At 42.3% G+C, this 25622-nt stretch overlaps 1 protein-coding gene across 1 annotated transcript in view; it reads right to left on the bottom strand.

Moving 5' to 3' along the window:
• The window catches only part of GABRR2 (gamma-aminobutyric acid type A receptor subunit rho2), a 441060-nt gene extending 416447 nt beyond the window's left edge, over positions 1-24613 (bottom strand). Inside the window, exon 1 of the mRNA XM_086926659.1 lies at positions 24462-24613. Within this exon, the coding sequence (XP_086782785.1) occupies positions 24462-24580 (119 nt within the window). The 5' untranslated portion in view covers positions 24581-24613. The remainder of the gene's footprint in view (positions 1-24461) is intronic.
• Positions 24614-25622: the final 1009 nt, after the last annotated feature.

The raw sequence follows: 25622 nt of genomic DNA, 5'->3' as shown, positions 1-25622 counted from the left end.
TATGGCGAAGCCTTAAATAGGATATTATCCGCCAGAAATATGGAAATGACCAATGACCCCGAACCAGTAACAGACACTCTGATAGGCACATTACAGAGAAACAGGGTAGTTTCCATTATTGATTACATATTAGTCACTACCCCAATCAGTCTAAGGGCCACCAGATCCCATAATTTGTTCTCAAGCTTTAGTGATCACGCCATCCTCCATTTGCAATTAAATGTATTCCCAGAAAATCTCCTTTGTAAGCAACATATTGGCACCCCTTTAGTAGCTAGAAGAAATGGAATACAGCTAAAGTGGGCCCACAAGTACAAGGAGAAAGGTATCACTATGCGTAGAACCAGATACTGAGCCAGGTGAGATGTTAATAGCCTTTTGCACATCCTAGAGCAAGTAAAAACTGACACGCCATAGAGGGTCAAATCCAGAAGTAGGTAAAGACTAGTTTAATTCGACCTGTACCCAAGCTAGGAAGGCACTGATACGCGCCCAAAAAACTTGTCCCAGAAATCATGAACAAATAAAGGTATTAAGGGCCAAGTACAAGCTAGCTCGACAGAATAGAGAAAAGGATATGAAGAACGAAATCTGGGCAAATCTTGACCAGGCAGCCAGAACAGGCAACAGCACGGAGTTCTGGAGAATAGTGAATGCTTCACATTTTAAAAACACTAAGGATTCCTCCCTTGATAGCAATGTAGGTGAGGAAGCATGGGTAACCCATTTTGGAGACATCTTTGCGCTTAGTGCTTCTTCACAAATACCTTCTCCAGCCATAGAAGAGTGTACTCCTACTGTCCTTTCCCTCTCACTAAATGAAGTGAAGGAAGGACTGAGCTCATGCATCCCAGGAAAAGCTCCAGGCTCAGACGGAGTCCCAATCGACTTCTTCCAAGAAATACCAGACTTATGGGTCCCCTGCCTACAAATGTTTTAAACTCTATAGCTAAAATAGGCCCCCTCCCTCATGGTCCACAGGAGTCATCATCCCGATATATAACAAGCATTTGCAATGCAATAGGTCTCGCATTAGGAAATTTTGAGCTATTGGTATTGCAAATGACAGATTTTTTATTTATGTTTAGTTTTTGAAAATAGCTAAATTAATAGCTTTGTCATTTATAATGCAAATAGTTATAACTTTAGCAAATGTGACACCTATAGCATTTGTAATGCAATATGTGTTGTATTTACATGTCTTACATGTATTGATATTACAAATAACAATGGCTTTTAATTTTTTTAAATAATTAATACTTAAATAAAAGTTATTGTAATTTATAAAGGCAATAGCTTAAACTTTTGTAAATAACTTTTGTGAAGATTATGTTCAGTGCATTTTATTGTGACGAAAATCCAAGAACAGAAGTGAAATATTAACATCTTTTTGTTACATTTGTAATAAAGCTTGAAATATTGAGAGCACATATTTGAACCAGTTGCTGTTGAATGGTTGCACAGATTGATGCTGTGGTGGCGATGAGTGATGTTGTGGTGGTGAACGAGTGATGCTGTGGCGTTCGGTGATGCTGTGGTAGCGCATAGTGATGTTGTGGTGCCCCTGAGTGATGCAGTGGTGGTGCTGAGTGATGCAGTATGCTATGCTATGTTTTGTTTTGCTATCCTATGTTTTGTTTTGTTATGCTATGCTATTCTTTGCTATCCCATGCTTTGATTTGTTATGTTATGCTATGCTGTGTTTTGTTATGCTATACTGTTTTGTTATGCTATGCTATGTTTTGCTATGCTATGCTTTGTTATGCTATGCTATATTTTGTTATGCTATGCTATATTTTGTTGTGTTTTATTATGCTATGCTTTGTTTTGTTATGCTATGCTATGCTATGTTTTGTTGTGTTTTGTTAAGCTATGCTATGTTTTGTTGTGTTTTGCTATGTTTTGTTATGCTATGTGTTGTGTTTTGTTATGCTATGTTTTGTTATGTTATGCTATGTTTTGTTATGCTATGCTATGTTTTGTTTTGCTATCCTATTCTTTGTTCTGTTATGCTATGCTATGTTTAGTTTTACTATCCTATGCTTTGTTTTGTTATGCTATACTATGTTTTGTTGTGTTTTGCTATGCTATGCTTTGTTATGCTATGCTATGTTTTGTTATGCTATGCTATATTTTGTTGTGTTTTATTATGCTATGCTTTGTTTTGCTATGCTGTTTTGTTATGCTATGCTTTGTTATGCTATGCTTTGTTATGCTATGTTTTGTTATGCTATGCTATGCTAAGCTTTGTTTTGTTATGCTATGCTATGTTGTGTTTTGTTATGCTATGCTATGTTTTGTTGTGTTTTGTTATGCTATGCTATGCTATGTTTTGCTATGCTTTGCTGTACTATGTTTTGTTATGTATGCTATGTTTTGGTGTGTTTTATTATGCTATGCTTTGTTGTGTTTTGCTATGTTTTGTTATGTTATGTTTTGTTATGCTGTGCTTTGTTTTGTTGTGTTTTGCTATGCTATTCTATATATTGTTATACTATGCTATGTTTTGTTTTGCTATGCTTTGTTATGTTATGCTATGCTTTGTTTTGTTATGCTATGATTTGTTATGCTATGCTATGTTTTGTTGTGTTTTGCTGTGCTTTGCTATGCTATGCTTTGTTTCGTTATGCTATGCTATGTTTTGTTTTGCTATCCTATGCTTTGTTCTGTTATGCTATGCTATGTTTTGCTATCCTAAGCTTCTTTTTGTTATGCTACACTATGCTGTGTTTTGTTATGATATGCTATGATTTGTTATGCTATACTGGTGAGGGTGTATGAGTGAGGGTGAGTGAGGGTGTGTGAGGGTGAGGGTGTATGAGGGTGTGTGAGGGTGAGGGGTGTGTGAGGGTGGGTGAGGGGGGTGAGGGTGAGTGAGGGTGTGGGGGAGGGTGAGGTGTTGTGAGGGTGAGGGGATGTGAGGGTGAGGGGGTGTGAGGGTGAGGGGGTGTGAGGGTGAGGGGGTGTGTGAGGGTGTTTGAGGGTGAGGGTGTGTGAGGGTAAAAGTGTGAGGGTGAGTGAGGGTGAGAGGGTTGTAAGGGTGAGGGGGTGTGACGGTGAGTGAGGGTGTGTGAGGGTGTGTGAGGGTGTGTGAGGGTAAGTGAGGGTGTGTGAGGGTGAGGAGGTGTGAGGGTGAGGGGTGTGAGGGTGAGGGGGTGTGAGGGTGAGGGTGTATGAGGGTGAGGGGGTTTGAGGGTGAGGGGGGTGAGGGGGTGTGTGAGGGTGAGGGTGTGTGTGGGTGAGGGTGTGTGAGGGTGAGGGGGTGTGAGGGTGTGTGAGGGTGAGTGGGTGTGTGAGGGGGTGTGAGGGTGAGGGTGTGTGAGGGTGAGGGGGAGTGAGGGTGACGGGGTGTGAGGGTGAGGGTGTGTGAGGGTGAGGGTGTGTGTGTGGGTGAGTGGGTGTGAAGGTGTGGGGTGTGTGGGTGAGGGAGTGTGAGGGTGTGGGGTTGTGAGGGTGTGGCGTGTGTGGGTGAGGCTGTGACGGTGAGGGGGTGAGGGGGTGAGGGTGACGGGGGTGAGGGTGAGGGTGTGTGAGGGTGAGGGGGAGTGAGGGTGACGGGGTGTGAGGGTGAGGGTGTGTGAGGGTGAGGGTGTGTGTGTGGGTGAGTGGGTGTGAAGGTGTGGGGTGTGAGGGTGAGGGTGAGGGAGTGTGAGGGTGTGGGGTTGTGAGGGTGCGGCGTGTGTGGGTGAGGCTGTGACGGTGAGGGGGTGAGGGTGACGGGGGTGAGGGTGAGGGGGTGTGAGGGTGAGGGGTGTGAAGGGGTGTGAGGGTGTGTGAGGGTGGGTGAGGGGATGTGTGAGGGGGTGTGAGGATGAGGGGGTGTGAGTGAGGGTGTGTGAGGGTGAGGGGGTGTGAGGGGGTGTGAGTGGGTGTGAGGGGTGTGAGGGTGTTTGAGGGTGTGGGGGTGTGAGGGTGTGGGGGTGTGCAGGTGAGGGTGTGGGGTTGTGAGGGTGAGGGGGTGAGGGGTGTGAGGGTGAGGGGGTGTGAGGGTGAGGGTGATGGGGTGAGGGGGTGTGAGGGTGTGTGTGAGGGGGTGTGTAAGGGTGAGGGTGAGGGGGTGAGGGTGAGGGGGTGACGGTGAGGGTGTGAGGGTGATGTGGTGTGAGTGTGAGGGGGTGTGAGGGTGAGGGGGTGTGAGTGAGTGAGTGAGGGGGTGTGAGGGTGAGGGGGTGTGAGGGGGTAAGGGTGAGGCGGTGTGAGGGTGAGTGAGGGAGTGTGAGGGTGAGGGGGTGTGAGGGTGAGGGGGTGTGAGGATGAGGGGTTTGAGGGGGTGGGGGTGTGAGGGTGTGGGGGTGTGCAGGTGAGGTGTGGGGTTGTGAGGGTGAGGGGGCGTGAGGGTGAGGGGGTGTGATGGTGAGGGTGACGGGGTGAGGGGGTGTGAGGGTGAGGGGGTGTGTGAGGGTGAGGGTGTGAGGGTGAGGGGGTGTGAGGGTGAGGTGTGAGGCTGATGTGGGGTGAGGGGGTGTGAGGGTGAAGGGGTGTGAGGGTGAGGGGGTGTGTGAGGGTGAGGGGGTGAGAGGGTGGGTGAGGGTGGGTGAGAGGGTGAGTAAGAGGGTGAGTAAGGGTGAGATGGTGAGTGAGGGGGGTGAGGGTGAAGGGGTGAGGGTGAGGGTGAGGGGTGTGAGGGTAAGGGGGTGTGAGGGTGAGTGAGGCTGAGGGTGTGTGGGAGGGGGAGGCTTTGTGAGGGTGAGGGGGTGTGAGGGTGGGGAGGTGTGAGGGTGAGGGTGTGTGAGGGTGAGGGTGGGTGAGGGGGTGTGAGGGTGAGGGTGTGGGGTGAGTGAGGGTGAGAGGGTTGTGAGGGTGAGTGAGGGTGTTTGAGGTTGTGAGGGTGTGTGAGGGTGAGGAGGTGTGAGGGTGAGGTGTGAGGGTCCGAAATAAATGGTGGCAGGGCAGACATCATAAGACAGAGAGAAACACAAATGTTAAGATAACAGTGCTCAAAGGGGTTGTGAGAAGGTGGAAATGGGATTAAAGGAGAAAGGGTAAAAAGTTAAGTAGACAAGAGGCCAGAAAGGAGGCACAAAGGAGTGGAGTGTGTGGCGGAAACAGGGAAAAGCAGAAAAGAATGAACTGCCGTGTTAGCAACTTCTATGTAGCCAATACAAACGATTAAATGTAGAGATTCGCCTATTTGGGGTGAGTACTGTTTCAGTGGTGCATGGAACACATTTCCAAATTTTAAATTACCCTCTCTACCGAAAACTGCTGTAACCTCTACTTGTGGCGCTGTTTGATCCACTTACGATAAGGACGGTGACTAAAAAAACAGCCGGCTCAAGCAGAAAGGCTTAATGCAAAGGAATATTGCAACAAAGTATCGGCGTGCGAGCCAGGAAGTCTGTGGCTGAGATGCAACCACTTTGTGAGGCTCAGCATGAGCAAGTGGGAGCGGTTGAAGCTGAGCAGAGGAAAGGCAGCGCTGTGAAGGGGGCTGGGCAACCATGCCAGCATTCCGATTCACAAGCAGATGGTCCTGTTTATGACCTGCGGAGCACGTGAAGTGGCTGGTGGCAAATGGAATCAAAGCGGCCGGTCGCTTTGATGTTCTTGGCTTGTCTTGCTTAATGGGAGGGGTAGGGGGAACTAATTCCTGTGCACGCGCCTGGCTCACATGAACTGTACGTGGTCCGCAGTGGGTAGACTTTTTAGGTCTGCTCACTATAAATCTCGCCTATTATCCATTCGGGATGGAATAGCCGAGACCTAAAAATGGTAGGAAAAGAGTAGTGGGGAAGATGTGTTGTGGCTGCCTGCTGTCCATATGGCATCGCTGGTCTTTCCTGTGAAGCTTTGTGACAATTTATGTTAGTAGGAGCGCCTGAGCGGATTCCTTTGAAGTGTTTGCAGTCTGATGCTGGCTGCAAGCAAACCAAATGGTGTGCGATGTGCACGAGCCCACACACATGCACTCTAGGATATCCGCCTTTGGGAGTATTTCTGAGACCCCCACCTAATATCTTGGCCAAAGAATTGCTAAAGCAATGCCTTAGACGAGACCTAAAAAAGAGGACAGGGCAGACCCCAAAAATTATAGACCAATTTCCCTGCTAGATACTACCTCCAAATTGATGGGACGGATTTTACTCTCCAAACTAGAGGGCTGGGCACTGGAGAATAATATACTAATCCAGGCCCAGTATGGGTTCCAGCAAAGAAAGGGGTACTGTGGACCAGTGTTTAAATTTAGAAATGACCATAGAAAAATATATCAGAATGAAGGGAGGAAAAATCTACATGGCTTTCATGGATTTGTCGGCGGCGTTCAACTGTGTTGTCCTTGAAAATCTATGGAAGATATTGGAGGAGACAGGTGTTGATCATGCCATAATAAATTTGATCAGACAGATGTATACAAATGCAACGGCCCGATACACCAAAAATGGCGACTGTACACGCCCTTTTCGAGTTGCTAGAGGAGTAAGGCAAGGCTACATCCTTGCCCCTTTTCTCTTCTCCATTTACACAAATGGTGTTGAAAAAGCACTTATTAAGGCTTCTCGTGATGTCCCTATATTTGGTTCCGAAGCCCTTCCCATCTTGGCATACGCGGACGACGCGGTATTGATAGCCAGGAAAGGGCGCGGCCTCCAAAGCCTGATAAATACGTATATATCATTTATGTACTCCCTGGATTTAAGGATCAACCCCACCAAGCCTTTGCCATCATAGCTGGGGCCAGGAAAAGCGATAAAACCCCCTACCTACATCTAGATGGAGAGAAAATGGAGGTGGTTGACACTTTTTCATATATGGGGGTCCTTTTTGATAAAGTCTCATCCTGGCTAAAACAGGTGGAAGGTAGGAAGAGGGGAATGGAGAGAAGCCTCTCAGCATAAAAAACCCTTGCACAGAAAATGGGTGTAAGACCACTGATTCCCCTAAAAAACATTCATCAAGCCAAGGTTAAGGCGGCAGCAATCTATGGGGCGGGAGTATGGGACCGGGTAACATCAAATATCCTCCAAACTTCTGAAAATAACTATTTCAAGTCCCTGGTAGGCCTTCCCTCCTCTACTTCAAACTATACCTTACATCAGGAACTGGGCCTCCCGTATATACAAGATGCAATCCAATTAGCCCCAATCCTTTTGTGGCACTCAATTTGGCGCAGGGAAACAGTGGCAATCACACAACTTATATTAAGGCAGTGTTTAAGCATGGAAAAAAACAGAAATTTGCTGTGGCTCGGCTATGTGGAATCAGTCTTGAAGGAGCTCGGCCTCCATGGTCTATTTAAGGAACCCTTAACGTGCAGAAGAGTCTCAAAGAAAAAGGTCTCCTGTATCTTTATTGCACAGGCGGACTTTAAGAGGAAGGAGCAATACAATGGAAAAGCTGCAGTCGTCACCTATCACCTGAACCCGTCACTGTCAGAGAGAGGGTTTTACTATCTAGCAGACGTCACCATTCCTCAGCACAGATTCATACTGTTGAGGTTCCATATGAACTTGATTCCTTTAATGTTAGGATACCCTGAGAAAAAGTATAACCATGCAGACCTCAGCTTATGTCCATGTGACTCCCTCTCAAGACAAACTGAACTGCATCTGGTTTTATTTTGTAGGCTCTATAAGAAAGAGAGGGATCACTTTCTTAAGCCCTTTTTAAAGCAGAAGAACATTAGGCAGTGTCGAGTTGCACTCTTCTTTTAAAATCATTACCAGACTTTTTAACATGTTTTTTACTAGCCTCTTTTCTTTGGGCCTGTATGAGAAAAATGAAGAGGGGGCGGCTTATATCTAAGGGCAATGGAAGAGTTATTCACTACTGCATCTTAGAGAGTGACTCACATAAGGTTGCGGTTAAACAGGTACCTATATTATATTATCATCCTTTTATTTTATTTTATTTTTTATTCTTATACAAGGAACATGAAGTATTTTATTGAAATGAAATTGTTATTTTGTATTTATTCTGTGCATTTATGATCTTTTTTAAACTGATCGAATAAAGAAATGAATGAATGGAGGACTTCTGTTATCCCAGAATATCTTCCAAAGTGGTGAGATGGTGTAATGAGTGGCGGATCGATGAACACAGCAGATGTAGACTTAGCCAAAATGTACCTTCAGATATTGCTGCGAGGATAATAAATGACGAGGTGAAGAGTCTACTCTCATCACCTCATGCAACTCAGAGTCAAAAATGTGGAATTGAGGTATAACAACCAAATTACCAAGGTACAGAAAGATGAGGAAGGGGCAAGTGTGAAATTGTTTGTGGACAGATGGATGAATCTGTACGACCTGGTATTCTTTCACTCTTATTTTCAGTGATGAGGGCTTGCAAGTTACAATGGAATAGACTCTTGTGAGGGCCCTGACCACAGATAGTGAAGGCACACTGCTGAACTATCAGAACAGGGAAGCAATCTTGTACGATGCAAGGTGGATGAGTACTATTGTCAGCTCAGAGGTCATGTGGTGTAATTTCCAGGGAACTTAATTCACGTTTCTGAACCTTTCAGAATCCTGCTTATTTTTGGTCAAATGTTAGTAAATTTCAAAGTAAGTAGTAGGAGAGTGGGATGTGCAGGTGAGTGCTGCATATTCAAAACACACTCTTACATGAAAATGGGATGGTCAATAGTACAAGCAAGCTACTGCTTTAGGCAGGGGCATAGCTAAATTAGTGAGATTTGGGGGGTGGGTTGGGTGAATCTCACAAACAGTGGGCTGCAGGTGGAGGGGTGAGATTACCAAAGTTTGGGATGAACAGTTTCCAAGAGGAAGAGGGTCAATACTGATTTGCATTAGGTGGGCTGCTCTCTATAGTGGTACAGTGAGCAAAAACAATAGGCTGGAATGCTACACTGAAAAATTGCCACTGGTTAGATGATTTGCAAGCATTCATCCTATCACATTTTGGGGTGTTTTTTTGCCAGTAGTATGCCTGGAAACCTGGACTAGCATAGGGTACCAAGTCTACTACTGCTAATGTTTGTGAATTTCAAAAAGTAAGACATTGGCACCCATTCAAGGAGTGCTTCTATGGGTGCAGATTTACTATTTTGTATGCAAACCAATCACTCTATATATATTTAGATTTAAGTTTCCACTCAAAAAATGACGTTAAATGCTCTTAGTGAAATGAGAATGATGAGAAAAACCAACACAGATATAGCAGATACAACTCGCCTCATTAGCTAGAAGGTTTGTATAATCAGTGGGATGAACAAAATGATCTGCATTTTCATACTTGGCAAGACAATATTTAAAGACTTATGTGATATGAGAGATGTCCATGCTAACACTCAGACTAAGCCCCTCTTTCAGAGCGGCAACAAATACGACCATAAATACTGCACCTGGCAATACCAATTCCACAGGGATCAGTAATTCAGAGGTGTGGTAATGCCTTGGCATTCTGAATTGTATCCTGAGAAACTGAGAATTACAGTGGGAATTGGTGTACCCAATTCACATGGTAATTCCTAATTTTGTATTTTCAAATTTGATCAGATTTTTGCTGGCAAAATGTTTCTGGGAGGCACTAATAGTTCAGTTTTACCACATTACTTGCAATACTGATCTAGCAGGTACCTCCTGTAAATGTCTGTCTCAGAATGAAATCATGAATGAGAGGACAAAACAACATACTCTATTTCTTAGTCTTCATTAGCCACTGTAGGGCTATGATTTGCCTGGACAAGCAGTAGCCATTTGCAACAGAGAGGGCATAATCAGGTCTCTCTGGCTGAGGTGTAGTCAAGAAGTGGTAGATGTTCAGAATGTTGAGAGACTCCTTAAGAGTTCAGAGGCCAACATAAATGTTCTTCATGGAGACATTTACATCTATCAGGCAACACAAATGATGATACCTGGTCCTTAAACAGGAAACTGGGTAGGTAAGGTTGTTCTGGTGATGTTAGAAATGTTTTTTTTACACTGAGAGCTCCAGAGGAGTTAGGCAGCACTGGCGCTTTGGATTTTGGAATGTGGAGTAAAGTGGTGCAGATTTTGTGTCTATCCCATCAGTCTAAGAAGATGGCAGCAGACCAAGATACCAACAAGATCAAACTAACAGTTTTTGTGTATATACTCCTGGACTCAATGGATTGGACAAAGTAAAAGGTTGGTTCATCAGGTGAGGACAATCCAAAGAACCTTGCCGGAATAGCTAGGGTAGAAATCCAACTTTAAAGTAATGACTGCAGAACTGCAGAAGTTCAATGGAACCAACAACTGAAATTGTGTAAAAGATAGAGTCATTGACTTGCGCTTCACAGCTCCTTTATGAGTTTAATTTGCTACCTACTGGTGGTTGAGACATAACAATCACCAGGAAACTCTTTACTTAGCATAACTTGTGCTGGGAATACTTTTCATAGTTTCCAAAAGTCTAGAGAAGCAATTCATAGAAAAGAAGAAATCTGTGAGGAGGAGAAAGCAAATACCTCTCTAAACCATACAGAGCCAACCTACAAACACCAGGTGCATCAGCAGTCATTCCACATTCAAGGTGAAACACAAGTATGCCACTGTCTCAGAATGTGTTATTGTCTCTATATCTTACTTGAATTAAATGAGTGTCAGTGGGTGACACGGTTCATGTCTGCCATGCTGTAAAAACTGATACGCATATGTCATAATACCCGAGTCAGTGAAACGTCAGTTGAAGAGCCAATGAAAGAAATGGGCAATGAAGAAATCTCAAAAGAACAGACCCTTCTAAAAAAATGCCCGTAAGATCTTACTGTACCGGCCTTTAAAGAAAATCTGAATACAAATCACAGGACATGGTATTTGAAGAACAGAACAATGAACAAACACTTCTCTAAAGGAAAGCAAAACACAAATGCTTCATTGAGTGTCATTTTGAAAACATCACAATACACATAAATTAATTGGATAACTATTGTTTACAAGTAAGACCCTTGCAGATTGGCAACCATATAACAAATAACTGTTTCGGTTGCACTGGTTTCCCTCTCCAAACAAATGTATTATTACAGACTGCCTCAGGGACTGAAAGTGAAATATTTGTGTTCCTAGGTGTGCTACAGTAATTAAAACGTGATTATGTGTTTTGCTTCTTCCTGGGTGCAATTCATAGAATAAGTATCTGCATGGGACTTTTAAGAAAAAGTGCATCTTAGTAGGTCAGTTATTGCATTCAATTTAAATGATGTTTGGGTAAGATTATTTGTAAATCAATATGACTCAGACAAATTATTAGATTGGTGTATCTTTGTGGAAAATAACATAACCTTGAGGATAACACCCATGTATGCATTCCTTTCAAAATTACATTTGTTTAGATCTGTGCGACAGATAGCATGAGATATCTCTCCTGAGACAGAAATAATAATAATCATACATGCATGCAGGGGCAGCTGCCTTAAGCCATTGTTTGCTTGACCTGTCATTCACATTCTATATCAGCCCACAAGCAACAAACCTTAGGGTGGGACAATTGGTCAGCCCCCACCAGCCATCCATTTGTGGGAAGTGCCAATCACATTTTGTAACAGCCCACATGGCATCCCTTTGGTGTTTGGAGAGTCAGGCATTTTGAGAGATGGCATGTTGCCTGATTACATTTCATTGGGAAGGCAGAGCAAAAGAGAAAAAAAGAGTCTCTTCTTTTACATTCCTGATAAGGGAACACAGTAGGAAAGGTAACAACAATTTGTGGTCAGCAAACAACTCCTACTAAGCTGCTTAAACACAGAAGCACTTTTGGAAGGGCTTACCCCAAGAAAACCAACATATGTCATGTGAGAAACAAAAGCTTACTTGACGTGTGACCCAGCGAGATAATTAAATTCACTAATATATATGTATATAGGTGTATATGTGGATGTGTGTGTGTGTGTGTATGTGTGTGTGTGTGTGTGTGTGTCTGTGTATGTATGAATATGTATCACTTGTCCTCCTACTTAATCCAAAACAGAAGGGCCAGCACGCTCCCATATGCAGAAAGTGCTTCTGTTTATTAGATCTCCAGTATGGCTTAGAGAGCGTGATGCATTTTGGCTAACAGAGTAGCATTGCCCACAATAACAAGCACCATCTTGGAATACCTTCATATACACTTCAAAACCCAGTGAAATAGACACAAAAGCAGTATTTGTAAAAACGGAAAAATAATTCAGTCAAATTCGGCATTGTGTTTTGACATGGTAAAGGTCGACATCAGTGATTTAATATTCTTTTATATTGTATCATCCCAAACCCGAGATCCTCCCGGGTGTTTATGGCTACTGACAAATAAAATTTGTTGTGAAAAAAAAATTTGGCATTGTGGCTACAAATTATTACGATTTTTGGCACATCACTTTCACTTCAAAGCTTTTTATTGCTATGATAATCCAATAGAACAAATACAATCTTCCACTTCACCACGTGTAATCAAAAACGTCAACTGACCTCTTTTCAGCTATTCTAAACATAGCTATCACAGTTCTGTGTGACCAAATGAACATAAAAGAGTATTTTTAAATACTTTTGATCATGATTAAGCCCAAATGGGCCAACTGATAAATCTTACTTTACATCAGCCTATTCAGTTCATATTCATATACCGGTTCAGTTAATAAGTTAATGTTGGCTGATGTGATACTGTAAATAATTAATTCAAACAAATAAATTATTGCACTTCTCGATACCTCATCAATAAAGTCAACAGGCCAGCTTTCGAGTAATCACAACATAATTTCCACAAATCATGTGACCAAATGAACATGGAAAAATATTTTTAGCTGAATTAAGCCCAAGTACGCAAATATTAAGTCCTACTGTACACCTGCCTTTCAATCCATAGTGGTGTACATGTTCAATTTGTCATACATATATCTTTCATATTCCCCTAATCTAGTTATATCCTCATTGATAAAACGAGTGACACCTGCAGAAAACCCGAAATTAAAGTCAATCATGTTACTCCTCAACATGGTACTCTAGTTCATATAGATTTTACTGCAACAAAATGTCATGGTTAAGGATCATAAATGCACATAGAGTTCCTCATCTGTATTTTACCCAAAGGGTTCTTTTGCATCCTGGTCATTATAAGCATACTGCCTGTTTAGCTAATGGTCCCAGAATACAAGCACACAAACACTGACTGCAGTAGTAGGAGGAAGACCAGAAGCGAGCAACTGCAAACATTAGCAGCAGCACTGGCAGATGTTAATAGGGGATTGTCACCTGACTGTAAAAACAGACGCATCTTGGAAAGGCAGCTTTCCCTCCTGAAACTAACACATCCTATATATAAAACAATTTCTTACTTGCAGTGCTGCATGAGCTACATATGTGTGTAAACGTAGTATAGACCTTATTTATATGTTTCTTTTTTCAATACATTTTTTTGTATTTTAGATGTAGTGTTCTTTAGCACAAAGAAGATTTTCTGATGCATATTAGATTGTATTTACACACTTATCTAAAATCATAGTTGAAGCAATAATCTAGAGTACCAGCATGATCTGTTTCTTTTAGAACAGGAAACCTTCTTCCAAGATGATTTGTATTCTCACTCAGTACTCCCTATCAGATGCAGAAAACAATGCACCTCTGAGACGCACTGCCTGAGAAGAGGAACAAAACACTAAATGGTCAATAACATGATGGTAAGAGAGAAACTCTGGTCTGATCTAAGAAGTGCTTGACAATGTACCAGAAAATAGTTTAGGGGAGCTAATACAAAAGATGAAATGGCTGCAGGGGGTTCGCCAGTAGCTCACACTATGTATATTGTAAATGGTAAGTTTTGCAGAGAGCTGACACTCTCAGTCCGGACCTATAAACATGTGGCAAGTGGAAGAACTCGCTGGAGTCGATTATGTGCTGATAAGATCTGTGTATAATCTGCAGGTCAAATGTGTTTCCCAAGAGGGAAACTTAGCCTTTCATCATCTACATTTATAAACCGACACCTGGTGTGGCTTAGATGTAAAAAGTAAGACAACGTGTGTGAGAACGACAGAAGCACTTCAGACATCTTGCAACATGTTTTATGTGGTTAACATAAAAAGAGTGTTTTGAAAGTAGTATTCATTAGGGTGCTTATGCCATAGGCTTATGCTAGAAGCACACAGGAAGAGAAGGGATGTTCATGAGGCACCTCTCAGTGCATGGGGTGTAAGACAGGGAAGTGTATGTGTCAGTTCCTTTTATGAAGGCGAGATAGATACTGCCATCATAGTGCAGCAACGAAGATGTACAATTATAAGGTTATGTGGGAAGGGTTGCACCATGATGAATACAAGAATGGGTATAATCTGCAGTGTCTTGTATTTTGAACGACTCACACAGATAGTGACAATGAAGAATTAGGAAGCAGACACATCAGCGAGAGAAGTATAGAAATAGTTTCAGAAATCAAATCTAGACTAGCTATGAAGAGCAATGTGTATGCAGGCAGATGCAAAGTAAAACTAATACACAGGTGGCAGCAAGGTGCCAGGGGGTTACCCAGATGCAAAACAAAGCAATTCTTAGGTGCTCACAAGGTGGAATTTAAGAGCAAAGCAGAACCAGCACTGTAAAGCAGAGTAAAAACAGAAGAAGAATTACTGAGACACTGAAAAATCTTCTTCTGAGACAGCACATGGATGTGAATACAGAGTACATGAGTGGCAACTGAACACTAAATGGCAAGTGACCCAAATGCCTGTTGGAGAAACTCATTACTTACCTGCCAGGCAGACCTCTAAGATCGATGAGCAAATAATTTCTTACTGTGCCCCAAATCTGGAAAACTCGCTCCAGCGGGGTAGCTTTCTCCTACTTGGCGCCTTGTTACTTGAATAAACTTCCTACTCACATACGGAAGTGCACTGATCATCTCCTTTTCAGAAAACTTCTCAAACCCTTGCTATTCCAAAACTAATGCTGCCTCGCTCGTTGGTCTCTGCTGTGCAGAAATACCCCATAGGGGGTGATTCATGCGCGTTATAAGTTAAATTAACATACCAAAACATAACATGCATAATAAATAATCATAGACAGCACCCATGTGCAAGATAAGACAATTCACAAGTCAGAGCTAGATGCGGACCTAATAAATTAGAAGCAGCACATAATTGTGAAATGCAACATTTAAAAAGTAGCTGTATGGTGTAGTGTAAGGGGATCCCTTATAAACGGTTCACATCTGGCATTCAGATGCAAAATACACCAACTCACACATGTCAACTAGATAATGAACAAGGTACTTTGCATTTACTACCAGATACAAAGTAGAGCAATGCAGAACTCTGAGCTTTTTGCAAGTGACTTCCAAAGTAATTCACTTGTAGGCAGGGCGGAGGAAGCGGAAGAGTAGCATGGTGGGAGTACCCGAGGGTAGGGGAGTTATAAAGATGCGGTTGTATGGTTTCTTTTGAGTCGAGGAAGGATGTCAGGTGGGTAGGTTAGGTAGGTGCTGAGTTGGCAGTTTATCTGATGAGAGCCAGTAGAGGATTGGAAGATGGAACAGGGGTCTGGCTCTAGGGCCCTCCTTGGCCAAACTGTGAAGCTCCCACAAGCGGTCACCCCTGTGCTGCAATACAAAGATGTGCCACATTGGAAATGTGGAAAGAAAAGGTGAGGGATCAGAATCATCGCATCAAAGCCTAAACAACAACTCAACAAGACTGCTTCATGTGGTCTAACTATTCCTCGTCTGACGAGTTACTGCCTTGTGGCACAACTACATTAGGCAGCAAGCGGGTTCTCAATGATCGGTTTGCACAGAATGAGACTGGAATGAGGATAAGACTACATCAAGGTCTTAAATTCAAAGATTGTCTATCTATCTCTGTTCTACTTGTTACACATTCATCATTCTTGTTAGAACTAGCTGCTGTGAAAGATCATTTTTGAAATTTAAAAAGATTGCATATTTAGCTGTGTTTAGGTAAGCATAACTACACTTCACAATACTGGGCCTCAGCCTGCTTGCAATGCCATCCATTTTCAAGCTACTGAAAAAAAGTTGTTGCTTATATTTTCCAAAAATGAGCTTTCACTGGCATGTTTTCTAGCAGATGGTTTTCCTCTTTCAGAAAATAAAACAAAATAGATTTCCTTCTCATGGTACTGTAGAAGTTGCAAATAAAATGTATTAATTTGTTCTTTGAGAAAGAAAGTGTGATCAAAAGATGTACAAAGCAACATCTTCAAGGGCTGATGCCAGTCCTGTGAGGCCATATCTTGCCATGCCCAGTGTGAAAATTCTCACCGTCTGAAAGCTATAAAATGTGACAATTCTGGGATGCGTACCAGACTTTCTGCTTACTTTCTCGAAGGCAGCCTCAATGTTAGATTATCTGCTCATTTATACTTACACCTTTTGACTTTCGCTTCGGAGGCAGAGTTAATGTTGGTGCACTTGCTGTTTTATATTTAGACTCTCCTCTGACTTACAAACTGAGTAGATTTATTTTAGTTCTTTGCTGAACCATATTTCAGTTCTGGCTATTTCCGTTATGACCTCTCACAATTGGCTTATTTTCATGCTTATTGATGCTGAGTTGAATCTGAATGGCTGAATACTTTTTACCATCTGTAATGAATCCTAAATTTGATTAAAACCTTATGGTTATGACTTTGAATTTTGGCCTGCAAAGGTTTTATATATTTGCACAAGAGCTCCCGACCTTTGGAACTCACATTACCCCAATCCGGTGCATTATCCCTTTTAATCTTGTAATTAAAAGCATTGATAGCCATAACTTAAATGTGGAAAATAGCAACAACAAAGATCATAATACAACTTTTGGCCTTTCGCCTCCTCTTTTGGGAGATTCCATACATCTGCAAGAGAAATAAAATGTGCCTGGGTGAACTGTTTGTAAGCGATAATTATATCACCTTCCAGGTGGTCCAAGACACATTCCCAATAGCCAGGGGTCAATTTTTACCATATGGGGACTTGCTCAAGGCCTCTAGGGTCACATTTTCTAAAATACCTATTGCATCCTATACCCTGGGAACTCGGATTAGTCATGCAGAATTGACTGATGTACCTTATTGCACGTAGATGAGAAAATGGGACCATGGCATTACTGTTAGGACACAGATGGCTATTAGATTGTCCCCCAGATATTACAGATGGAGAGTGCATTAAGACATGCCTCCACATGAAGACAGCTCTTGGCAGTGTCACTTTCAACTAACCCAATGTAATATTCTGCATCTAATCAAATGACCCCACAGCGTTACATAAGATCAACTCACATAGTAGTACGCCAACTTTAAATGTAGGTGGAGTTCACCGGTCTCCATCTTACCACTCCTCTGGGATCGCCCCAACATTTTCGGTTATAAAGTTTGAAAATGTGTGGGTCTCAACCTTACACTGTCCCAAAAGGCATGTGTACCTTGACTCAATTACCTTTGAGAATAAAAAGATAAATAACGATGCTATGCTGGATTTGGTCACATCACCATCGGATGTTCATTTGTTGAACCACAAGGTTTAAGTGGTTGAAGGCAGTGGCGGAGCCGAAGAAGCACATACCAGATTTCTCTACCAAACCAGAATTGCTAACACATTAGGGAGGATCAAAAGGATGGGAGAATGTCCTATTGTACACATCTGACCACGTCACTGAGATAATGGCTCACTCCAGACATCAACTTACATACGTTTGTTTGAGTTCATGGTGTTTTGTGTTTGAAATACTCGTATAATGCCTTATTTGAAAAAAAAGATTACTGATTACTCCATGTTACACCCCCCATGATGATGGGTCATGCTGTTATAGGTCAGTGCTTATGCTCAAATGTTTTCTTACTGCAAATTCCCTATTATGTTCAGTTCTCATTTTTGCAATGCTTGGATTTATTTAAAAAGCTAAATAAACTGTTGTTTAAGGATGTCTGGTCCACAACTGCAACTACAGTTTTACTAAGAATAAGTGAAGTGAGATTGCTGCAATGAAAGATTGAGAAAAAAATTATTTTTAAAAAACTCCCAAATGTTAACAAAATAAACACCGAAACACAGATTTAGGAAATCTGTTCATAAATATTAAGAAGCAGATTCAAAACTTTTTCCAAATTAATCAGGTTGCAGAGAACAGACACACACCTCAATTGGCAAAGAAACTTATAATTTGCAGTCGTTTACAAACCCAAGACTCAGCCTTTGCCTAAATCCCATGATGCCAACACCGGCACATTTCCGCAGCAGCTCAAACATGGCAGATTTACAAATTGTTTGTGCATGGAAAAAAATAAGTGAGTTTGCTATAATGCACGTCCATGAGAAGTCACTGAAAAATAAACTAAAACGATTTCAATTGTAAACAGGTTGCGGGGAGCAAGACGCACACCATGATAAACTAGCATATTTGGAATTAGCAGGTCTGTGCACACATACCTTGAAATAAGTCAAAAATGCCTACCCAAATTAAGCAGGCTGCATAGGGCAAGGCCACCCACAAATAAGATGAGAACAGTTCTGGGGGGATTTCTAGGGGTATTATGAATAGCGAAGGAGCTTTAAGATTTCATAAGAACAGGCGGAGTCATTATTAATGACAACCTGTTTTCAGGGAATTTGATAGTGCACTGCTGCCATTTCTAAGCTCTTAAAATATGTGTTACTATTATGCAACTTAATGGTAATGTACTTAGTCATCATGCCATTATATTAATCCTCGAAGCAGAACAGTGCATCTAGGCCAAGAGAGGGACTGCACACACGATTGCAGCTGAAGAAACCTTAGATTGAAGTAAATCTACCGCTTCATACTATGACACTGGCAGACTCTAAAGCGGTCAAATTAATTCCAAGAGTCTTAAACATTTTGTCGGAGCCCCTTGTGTGAAGCAAATAAGAAGATTGTATCAAAACCAATCAACCGGGGCTGTGTAACGGATTATATTGATGATATCATAGAAAACTAAGCGATGAAAAAGTGTCCTCAAAACCAGAAAGAGACCAGACAAGTGAGCACGACTGTTGCAAACTGTTGGAATAAATTAGCATTGGAGAGACTGTAAATCATGATAAACAAAGGTTACTATATAACTTTAGGTCGGTTGTTTATTCCAGTAGTGTACCCACTATCAAGATACCCAGCCATCCACTCAAACCAACAAAGAGTCGATCACAGTATCCTCAGTTAATTTTGCGTCAACTATGTGGAACCACCATGGTGTCAATAGAGTAATCTATTTATTACAGAGCGTGAACATGCATGTCTTTTAAGCAACTAGGAAGAGTATTTTCAAAGCCAATTCTGGTACAGATACACAGACAAAAATAATGATTTATTTATGTATTTATTTTTAATAAGAGCCATTACATTTGAAAGAGAATTGATTTACCAAACAGCAGTAGTGGCAAATAGCATTTTATGTGGATGGGAGGTTAATAAATACCAGATAGAGACAGTTTTTTGAGCATACACAGTTAGGATTGACATGCATGTTGATACACAACTAATATAAGAACTGAAACTAAACGTATATGAGGCAGAAGTCCCCCTTTGCGTCAATTCTAAGTAGGAGATTTGTTAAGGCTGCTTTAAACTCCTGGTTTGAGGGGCTGATCCTTGTGACTGGCGCAAGCAAGTTCCAGTGGAGAAGTGCTAGATGGCCAAAGGACCAGAATCTAGATGTAGCACAAATGTATTTAAAAGCACTAGAAAGTGCGGGTCTGCAAATCGTAGATTAAGGGTAGAGTTTCGGCAAATAATAGAAGTGGAAAGGTAGTCATGAGATGAGCCATAGGCAGTTTTAAACACAAGCATCAATAACTTATAGATGGCCTTTTTTGCAGTATGCAAGCCAGTCTGGTGGTGTGATGATGAGGTAGCAGTGTGCGGGGATGGACTGCAGAGAGGTCTTGTAACAAAGGTTAAGATGTTGTCTAGCATTACAAAGTGGTATTACCGGGGTCAAACTACAAAACTATTGCACTAATTCAGTTAATTGGATTAGGGAAAGAGATTGGTGCACCTGAGGAAGCAAGTGTAAGAAACTCTCAGTAATAAAATAATTGTTCTTGAAGGAGATCTTCTCCTCTAAATTAACTCCACTAACCAAGGCAGAGCTATCTTCGACTTGTGGATACCATGGCTCCAGCTCAAAACTTTCATTCAAGGAACTATTATAGACACTAATATTTGAAATTGACATGTATATCTTTCCGAATTTTAAATCAGCCCTTGTTCCACTGTGCGAGTTGTTTTAGGCAATTCATCCCCATCTTTTTTTTTTTTTTTTTTTTTTTATCCTCATATTGCGGGTTGAGAAAAAAGAATGACAGGCGTTTGGGAGACCAACATCAAACAAGCAAAGTGTTTTACGAAGGCTGCCCCTGATCGTCTATCGAGAGGTGCAAGAGGTAAGCCTCGTTCTTGGTCTTCATCCCCATCTTACACTAACCCAAAAAAGGGAGCATTGTTGGAGTAGTGCCCTTTCCTGAGGATGGAAAACTATGTATTATACAATTTCTTATTAAACATGCCAGAGGAAGCATTTGACTGTCATTTTCATCACCATCTGTGGCTTTACTAAGAGAGGTTGAAACATCAATCTCTTAAGCTGCATTTATCATTTTATACTTCCTGTCAACTAAACAGGCAGACATATTTTTCTCTATAATTGTCATTTCTTACAGCAATACAAATTAATTTCAATATTTCAATTGTAAGCTATAACATGTATCACAAAATATTTAACTGACGAGGGGCTTGCACCCTTGTCCTGCTAATCTGCTGGTCTGCGCATCTCAGTGGCCTTAACGCACTTCCCATGATGACACATCACTGAGGCCATGCATCAGCCTGTACAGGTTTGGAAGAAAGGTGGGTGGATGATGGGATGAGCAAGAGGTTACAGATCCAATGGAGAAGTAGGGCTCACCCAGATGAGAGGTGGCTCTCCTGCATATGGCGCCCTGATTATCGGCACTGCTTATTCATTGATTAACATACAGTATAATTATAAAGTTCTGATGCAAGATTGATTTTCCCGAGCAGACACACAGTTAGTATGGAAGAATCAGTGCAATTAACTAGCAAGTTAAAATGACAAAGGATACTAAGTGATTGACATCAAGTAACATATTACAGAGAAATTACAGAAGAGTTAAAAAGTTCCTATCCCAATAAAAAAAAACTTTTTCATCATTTCAACAAAAGCAATACATTACCCCCATTTAAAACACAACTAAAAATCTTTACAATCCTTCACATATTTTCAAGAAATAGCAGTAGCTGATACAGATTTATTGATCCCACTTCGATTCAAATGTAGTGTTTTTAGACTTTCGAGTAATTTCATTAACAAACCCTTTAATAAGGGTGCTATCAGCTGCTTTCAGCCATCCACCTTTTTGAACAATTAAGCAGGTGACGTTCCCAGGTAGTAATGTTTTAATAACAGACAACAATACCAAGGCAGGATTTGTGTAACACAGTAACAGTCCACTTCCAAATTCCACCTGCTCCTCCAAGCACTTGTTGAGTGTATCCTTGCAGTGGCCCAACATAAAATGATGGGTTCTTCCTGCAGAACGTTAAGAGGGGTTTCTTAGTCTCCCATATCTCACAGATATCAAATGGTCTTGGATGGAATGGGGTCCATCTGAAGCGTTGAGGAGGCCCTGAAGGGTTTAGGAGACCCCTGCGCTGCAGGGGATGCCGCGGCCTGTGCGACGCATGTGAATAATTATCTGTGATCCTGTACAGTGCTTTGCTGCCCTTCATCTAGGTTTGCACTATGTACAATATCAGCATTGAAGGGCCCTCTGGAGCCATTGCTCAAGAATTGTTGCAGCACCTTGTTCTGTAATGAGGAGTGTGAAATATCCAAAGGCTTGCTACTAATGAGTTTAGGTAAGAGAATGCAGTCTCTAGTTGAATTGTATAATGAATTGATGTTTTCAAAACATACAGAAATATAGTTACTCTCACGTCTCTTCGGCTACCAACCTCTTGAAGCTTGCTTTATGGGGTTTTTAAAGTTATCAAGATCACAGTTTCTAAATTTTTGTGATATTTACCCTAACGTCACTCTAGTTACCAACTCACAGAAGCCTGCTTAATGTGGTTTTGCAGTTATCCAGATCAGTTTCCAATTTTTTATTCATATTTTTGTGTGTGTTTGTGTGTGTTCAAGTACCTCTTGTACATTTGTTCGGCTAGTCAAATCTGTTGGGTTTTTCTAATGCTATATATAATTTTACAAATAAATGTTACCCATGGTCCACATTTCTTGTGACAGTTACAATGTGAAAATCATCTAAATGTCTGTAAGATCAGCATCCCCACATGTGCCTGTTGTGGGGTTGTCACCTGACCAGTATTTCACCAGCTTGGTTGGTATTGCCATGCCAAAACAAGTAAACAAATCAGGAAAAGCATTAAAATCTGTAAATGTTCCCCTCTGAAATATAAGCATAAACCAATAAATGTAAGAAGAAGGCATGGCAAAGAATGCTTATTATTTCTACACTAGCCATAAACTGTTTTGGTAAAAATAGAGGCATTATTGCTGAATTAAAAATATTGCAGACGATTTTACACAAACTGTTCATGCAGCATCAGGTCTTGACTCTTCCAGAACGCCAAAACACACACAAATGGGCAGCATTTTGCTCTCAGAAAGGTGGCAACTCTAAATTCTATGCCAGCTACAGTACATAACAATATTTTGAAATGAAATGTGAATTAGATCGTAAGTCATGGATATATCTCGCTTTCATGATGTGCGTCTGAGCCAGCTAACCAAACCTAGTCTAGAGAGGGATCAAAGACTCTCTCCTCTGTTCTGCCTCTTGTACAGAAGACACCCTGTGCATTAATATTAACAACGACTTTTGGGATATGGGGCGTGTTGTTTTAAAGGGTTTTAAGCATTCGATGTCTATGCAAAAGTGTGTTGATACATAAGGGCCACAACTCCCAGATATTTCCTGTCTATTGTGAGATGTTCAACCAGTCCTAGTGTTTTTATGGTCTGGCTTGACAGCATATGTGTCGCCAGACAATTATGTAAGAATACCAGGAAGGGGCTTTAGCTTCACCCATATGTTGGGTGCCAGCAGTACATCTTTTGTTTGGGCAGAAGTTGTGCGCTTCCACAAAAAAGAGTTTGCTCTCCGCACAGCTGTGATCATTTTGTTTATTTATCCAGCTGTCTGATTTTGAACTTTCAGGGCCACACACATGCAGGTATGTGGCTTTGAAAATGTCTTACATAACTAGATTATATGGGAAGAGGGCTGTCATGAACCTACGTGGATTTTTAGGTCTGGCTTGACAGTGCAACTGTCACCTGATCTTTAACCTACACCAATCTAATTCTACAGTTCTTTTCTTCTACAAAAGTATCCATTCTAACAATTATATATTTATAATGCTTCACATTACCTTATAACATTCTTTTAAAGCCAGATCTCTTGGATATTCCAATGCTTGTTATTTAAATAGCAGCACTTTGCATTCTACTATTTTGAAGAGAGATGCCCCTTCCACTGCGGAAACTAGCGGGTGTACCACAGCCACAATTAACCAAGGGAAGGTGTCTGCTAATTGGGGACATTTTAACATTGCGCTGCTACAAAAAAATAGTTTTTTCTAATTCGTAACTTAAAAAATCGAAAAAATAAACAATACTCAATGATGTACACAACGCTTTTTCAATTCATTGCATTATTTTTTTAAAGTAAACGACTATGGTTCCTCTTTACAATCAAGCAATAAAGGACCTGACATTTATAAATCATTACTAGACTTTCTTAGTGTAGTCTATAAACACAATTGTCTCTAGATTCTGATGAGAGGAGCTTAAATCAGCCTGCTTCATTCAGGGATTCAAACCTTGAACCTTCCAGCTATGCACAAACGTCTGCAGCAGGCGCAGTAACCTACTGAGATTAACAATATCCTGCTTGCCTTAAAATAATGTAGTTCATCTTACTGGTATTTGTCCTAATAATAGCCTTCCTCGTCTGTTGCTGTACCTGTTTTTTTTTTTTTTTTTTTTTGGAGGGAGGGAGGTTGAGGGCGGGGTCTATTTGATGTATGGAAATGTCAGCACTCTCGCTGCTGTGGTGGTGACATCCCCAGAGCTTTCTGACCGCGAAGGGGTCTCACTGACAAACAAGCAGCGGCCGCAGAACCCCAAACTCCTCAAAGCTCGAGCAGTTGTCCTAAAAATATATGCAAATAATATTATTCTCACATAAACATTAATTACCAATGCTTAAATGAGACGCGAGCACCCAACCACACCATGAACAACTTTTCATGTACAGCCGACCCTAAAACACACCAACGGAAAGATGGGGCGGAAAACTTCACTCAGATGCTCATTTGAGGATGTCAGAAGCTATGCTTATTAGAATTAAGGAAACAGTCCATGCGCAATTAGCCAATAAGAATTAAAACATTAAATAATTTCAAAAAGAGAGGAAATGGCGTCTCCTGGCTGCATATATTCCTGCCGCGTGGGCTCCTCTGCTGATTGGAGACGCGCCGCACGCAGGTGCGCGGGGGAGGGGCCTCTTACCTGGGCTGCCGTTGCGCCTCCAGCTGTCCCGCCGCCCAGCGCTTGCGCCGGTGACGCCGGCTCTGCGCGAGCACCGCTAGGCACAGGGTCACCAGGAGCAGTCTGTATAGAGGTGGCATCTTCCTACTGGATAGCAAGGCGTGCTATGTGGACAGTGGTTGCCTATGTCGAACTCTAACACGGTCTTTCCCCCTAAAACCAGCGACGTTCCTTGCGCGGCTCCTGCGCGGTCAGTGCCAGTGATCCGGTGTAGCCCGCTCTGCCGCCCGCGCCGTCTCACATCCCACGCATGGCTGAGCGAGGGGCGGGGCGCGGCGCGGTGCTCTGTCCAGCGGCTGTCTGGGCCTGCCTAAAGCCAGTTATATAATCCTCCGTGTCCCTTGCGCGCTCAGGCACCAGCAGCATCGCGACCTCTAATCTCAGCGCTCCCCGCCGACTGTCAGCCAGGAACACCAGCCCGAGTGCTGCCAGCCGCGCCGAGGGTGCCCTCGCCCTGGAGGTGAGCCTCAGTGGGGCCAACCCGTCTTTCGGCACCTAGGCCCACGGCGCCAATCTTCAAAGGGGCACTTGTCTCCAGTGACTCAGTACAAACTGATTTTACGCATTGTTTAATGCTTCATTAGCTCCTTCCTCGCTCTCTCATTTTTGTCACACCCTTCGATCACAGACTAGCATCCTCAACCCCCCCAGAAACAACTTGGCTACAGCCTGATGGAGCTCCTCAGTGAGTGACCTAGGGTGAATTGAGCGAGGTGGGGACATGTTTGTATGAGGCCAGTCACTTAGTGGCTTAGTGGAGTAATTTGGCCACTGTAGGGTCCTGTGTTCGACCTCATGGTCACAGATTCAAATCCGGTGGATCCACTCAACCTTTCATCCTTCCGAGGTTGATAAAATGAGTACCGTTGGGTAACAATAAACATCTGTAATTCAGTGCCAAGATACCCTCAGTAAACGTGCACTTCACAAATACACGTTATGTGTGTGATGTTACTGCTCTGATGTGATCAGCTAGTGACTAGCTTGGGAGTACCAATGGAGGCCCATTAGTGCATCATTGTATTCACCAGCAGCAGCCAAGGCGCCAAATGTCTTTCTACCTAGGGTGCTGTCTGAGCAAGGGCCGACTCTGCGGGGGAGGTTTGTATACAAACTTCGAAG

Source organism: Lissotriton vulgaris, chromosome 6, assembly GCF_964263255.1.
Source record: "Lissotriton vulgaris chromosome 6, aLisVul1.2, whole genome shotgun sequence".
NCBI classification, from domain to species: Eukaryota; Metazoa; Chordata; class Amphibia; order Caudata; family Salamandridae; genus Lissotriton; species Lissotriton vulgaris.
Note: the sequence above shows the minus strand (reverse complement) of the source record. Positions and strands in the feature narration are given on the sequence as shown.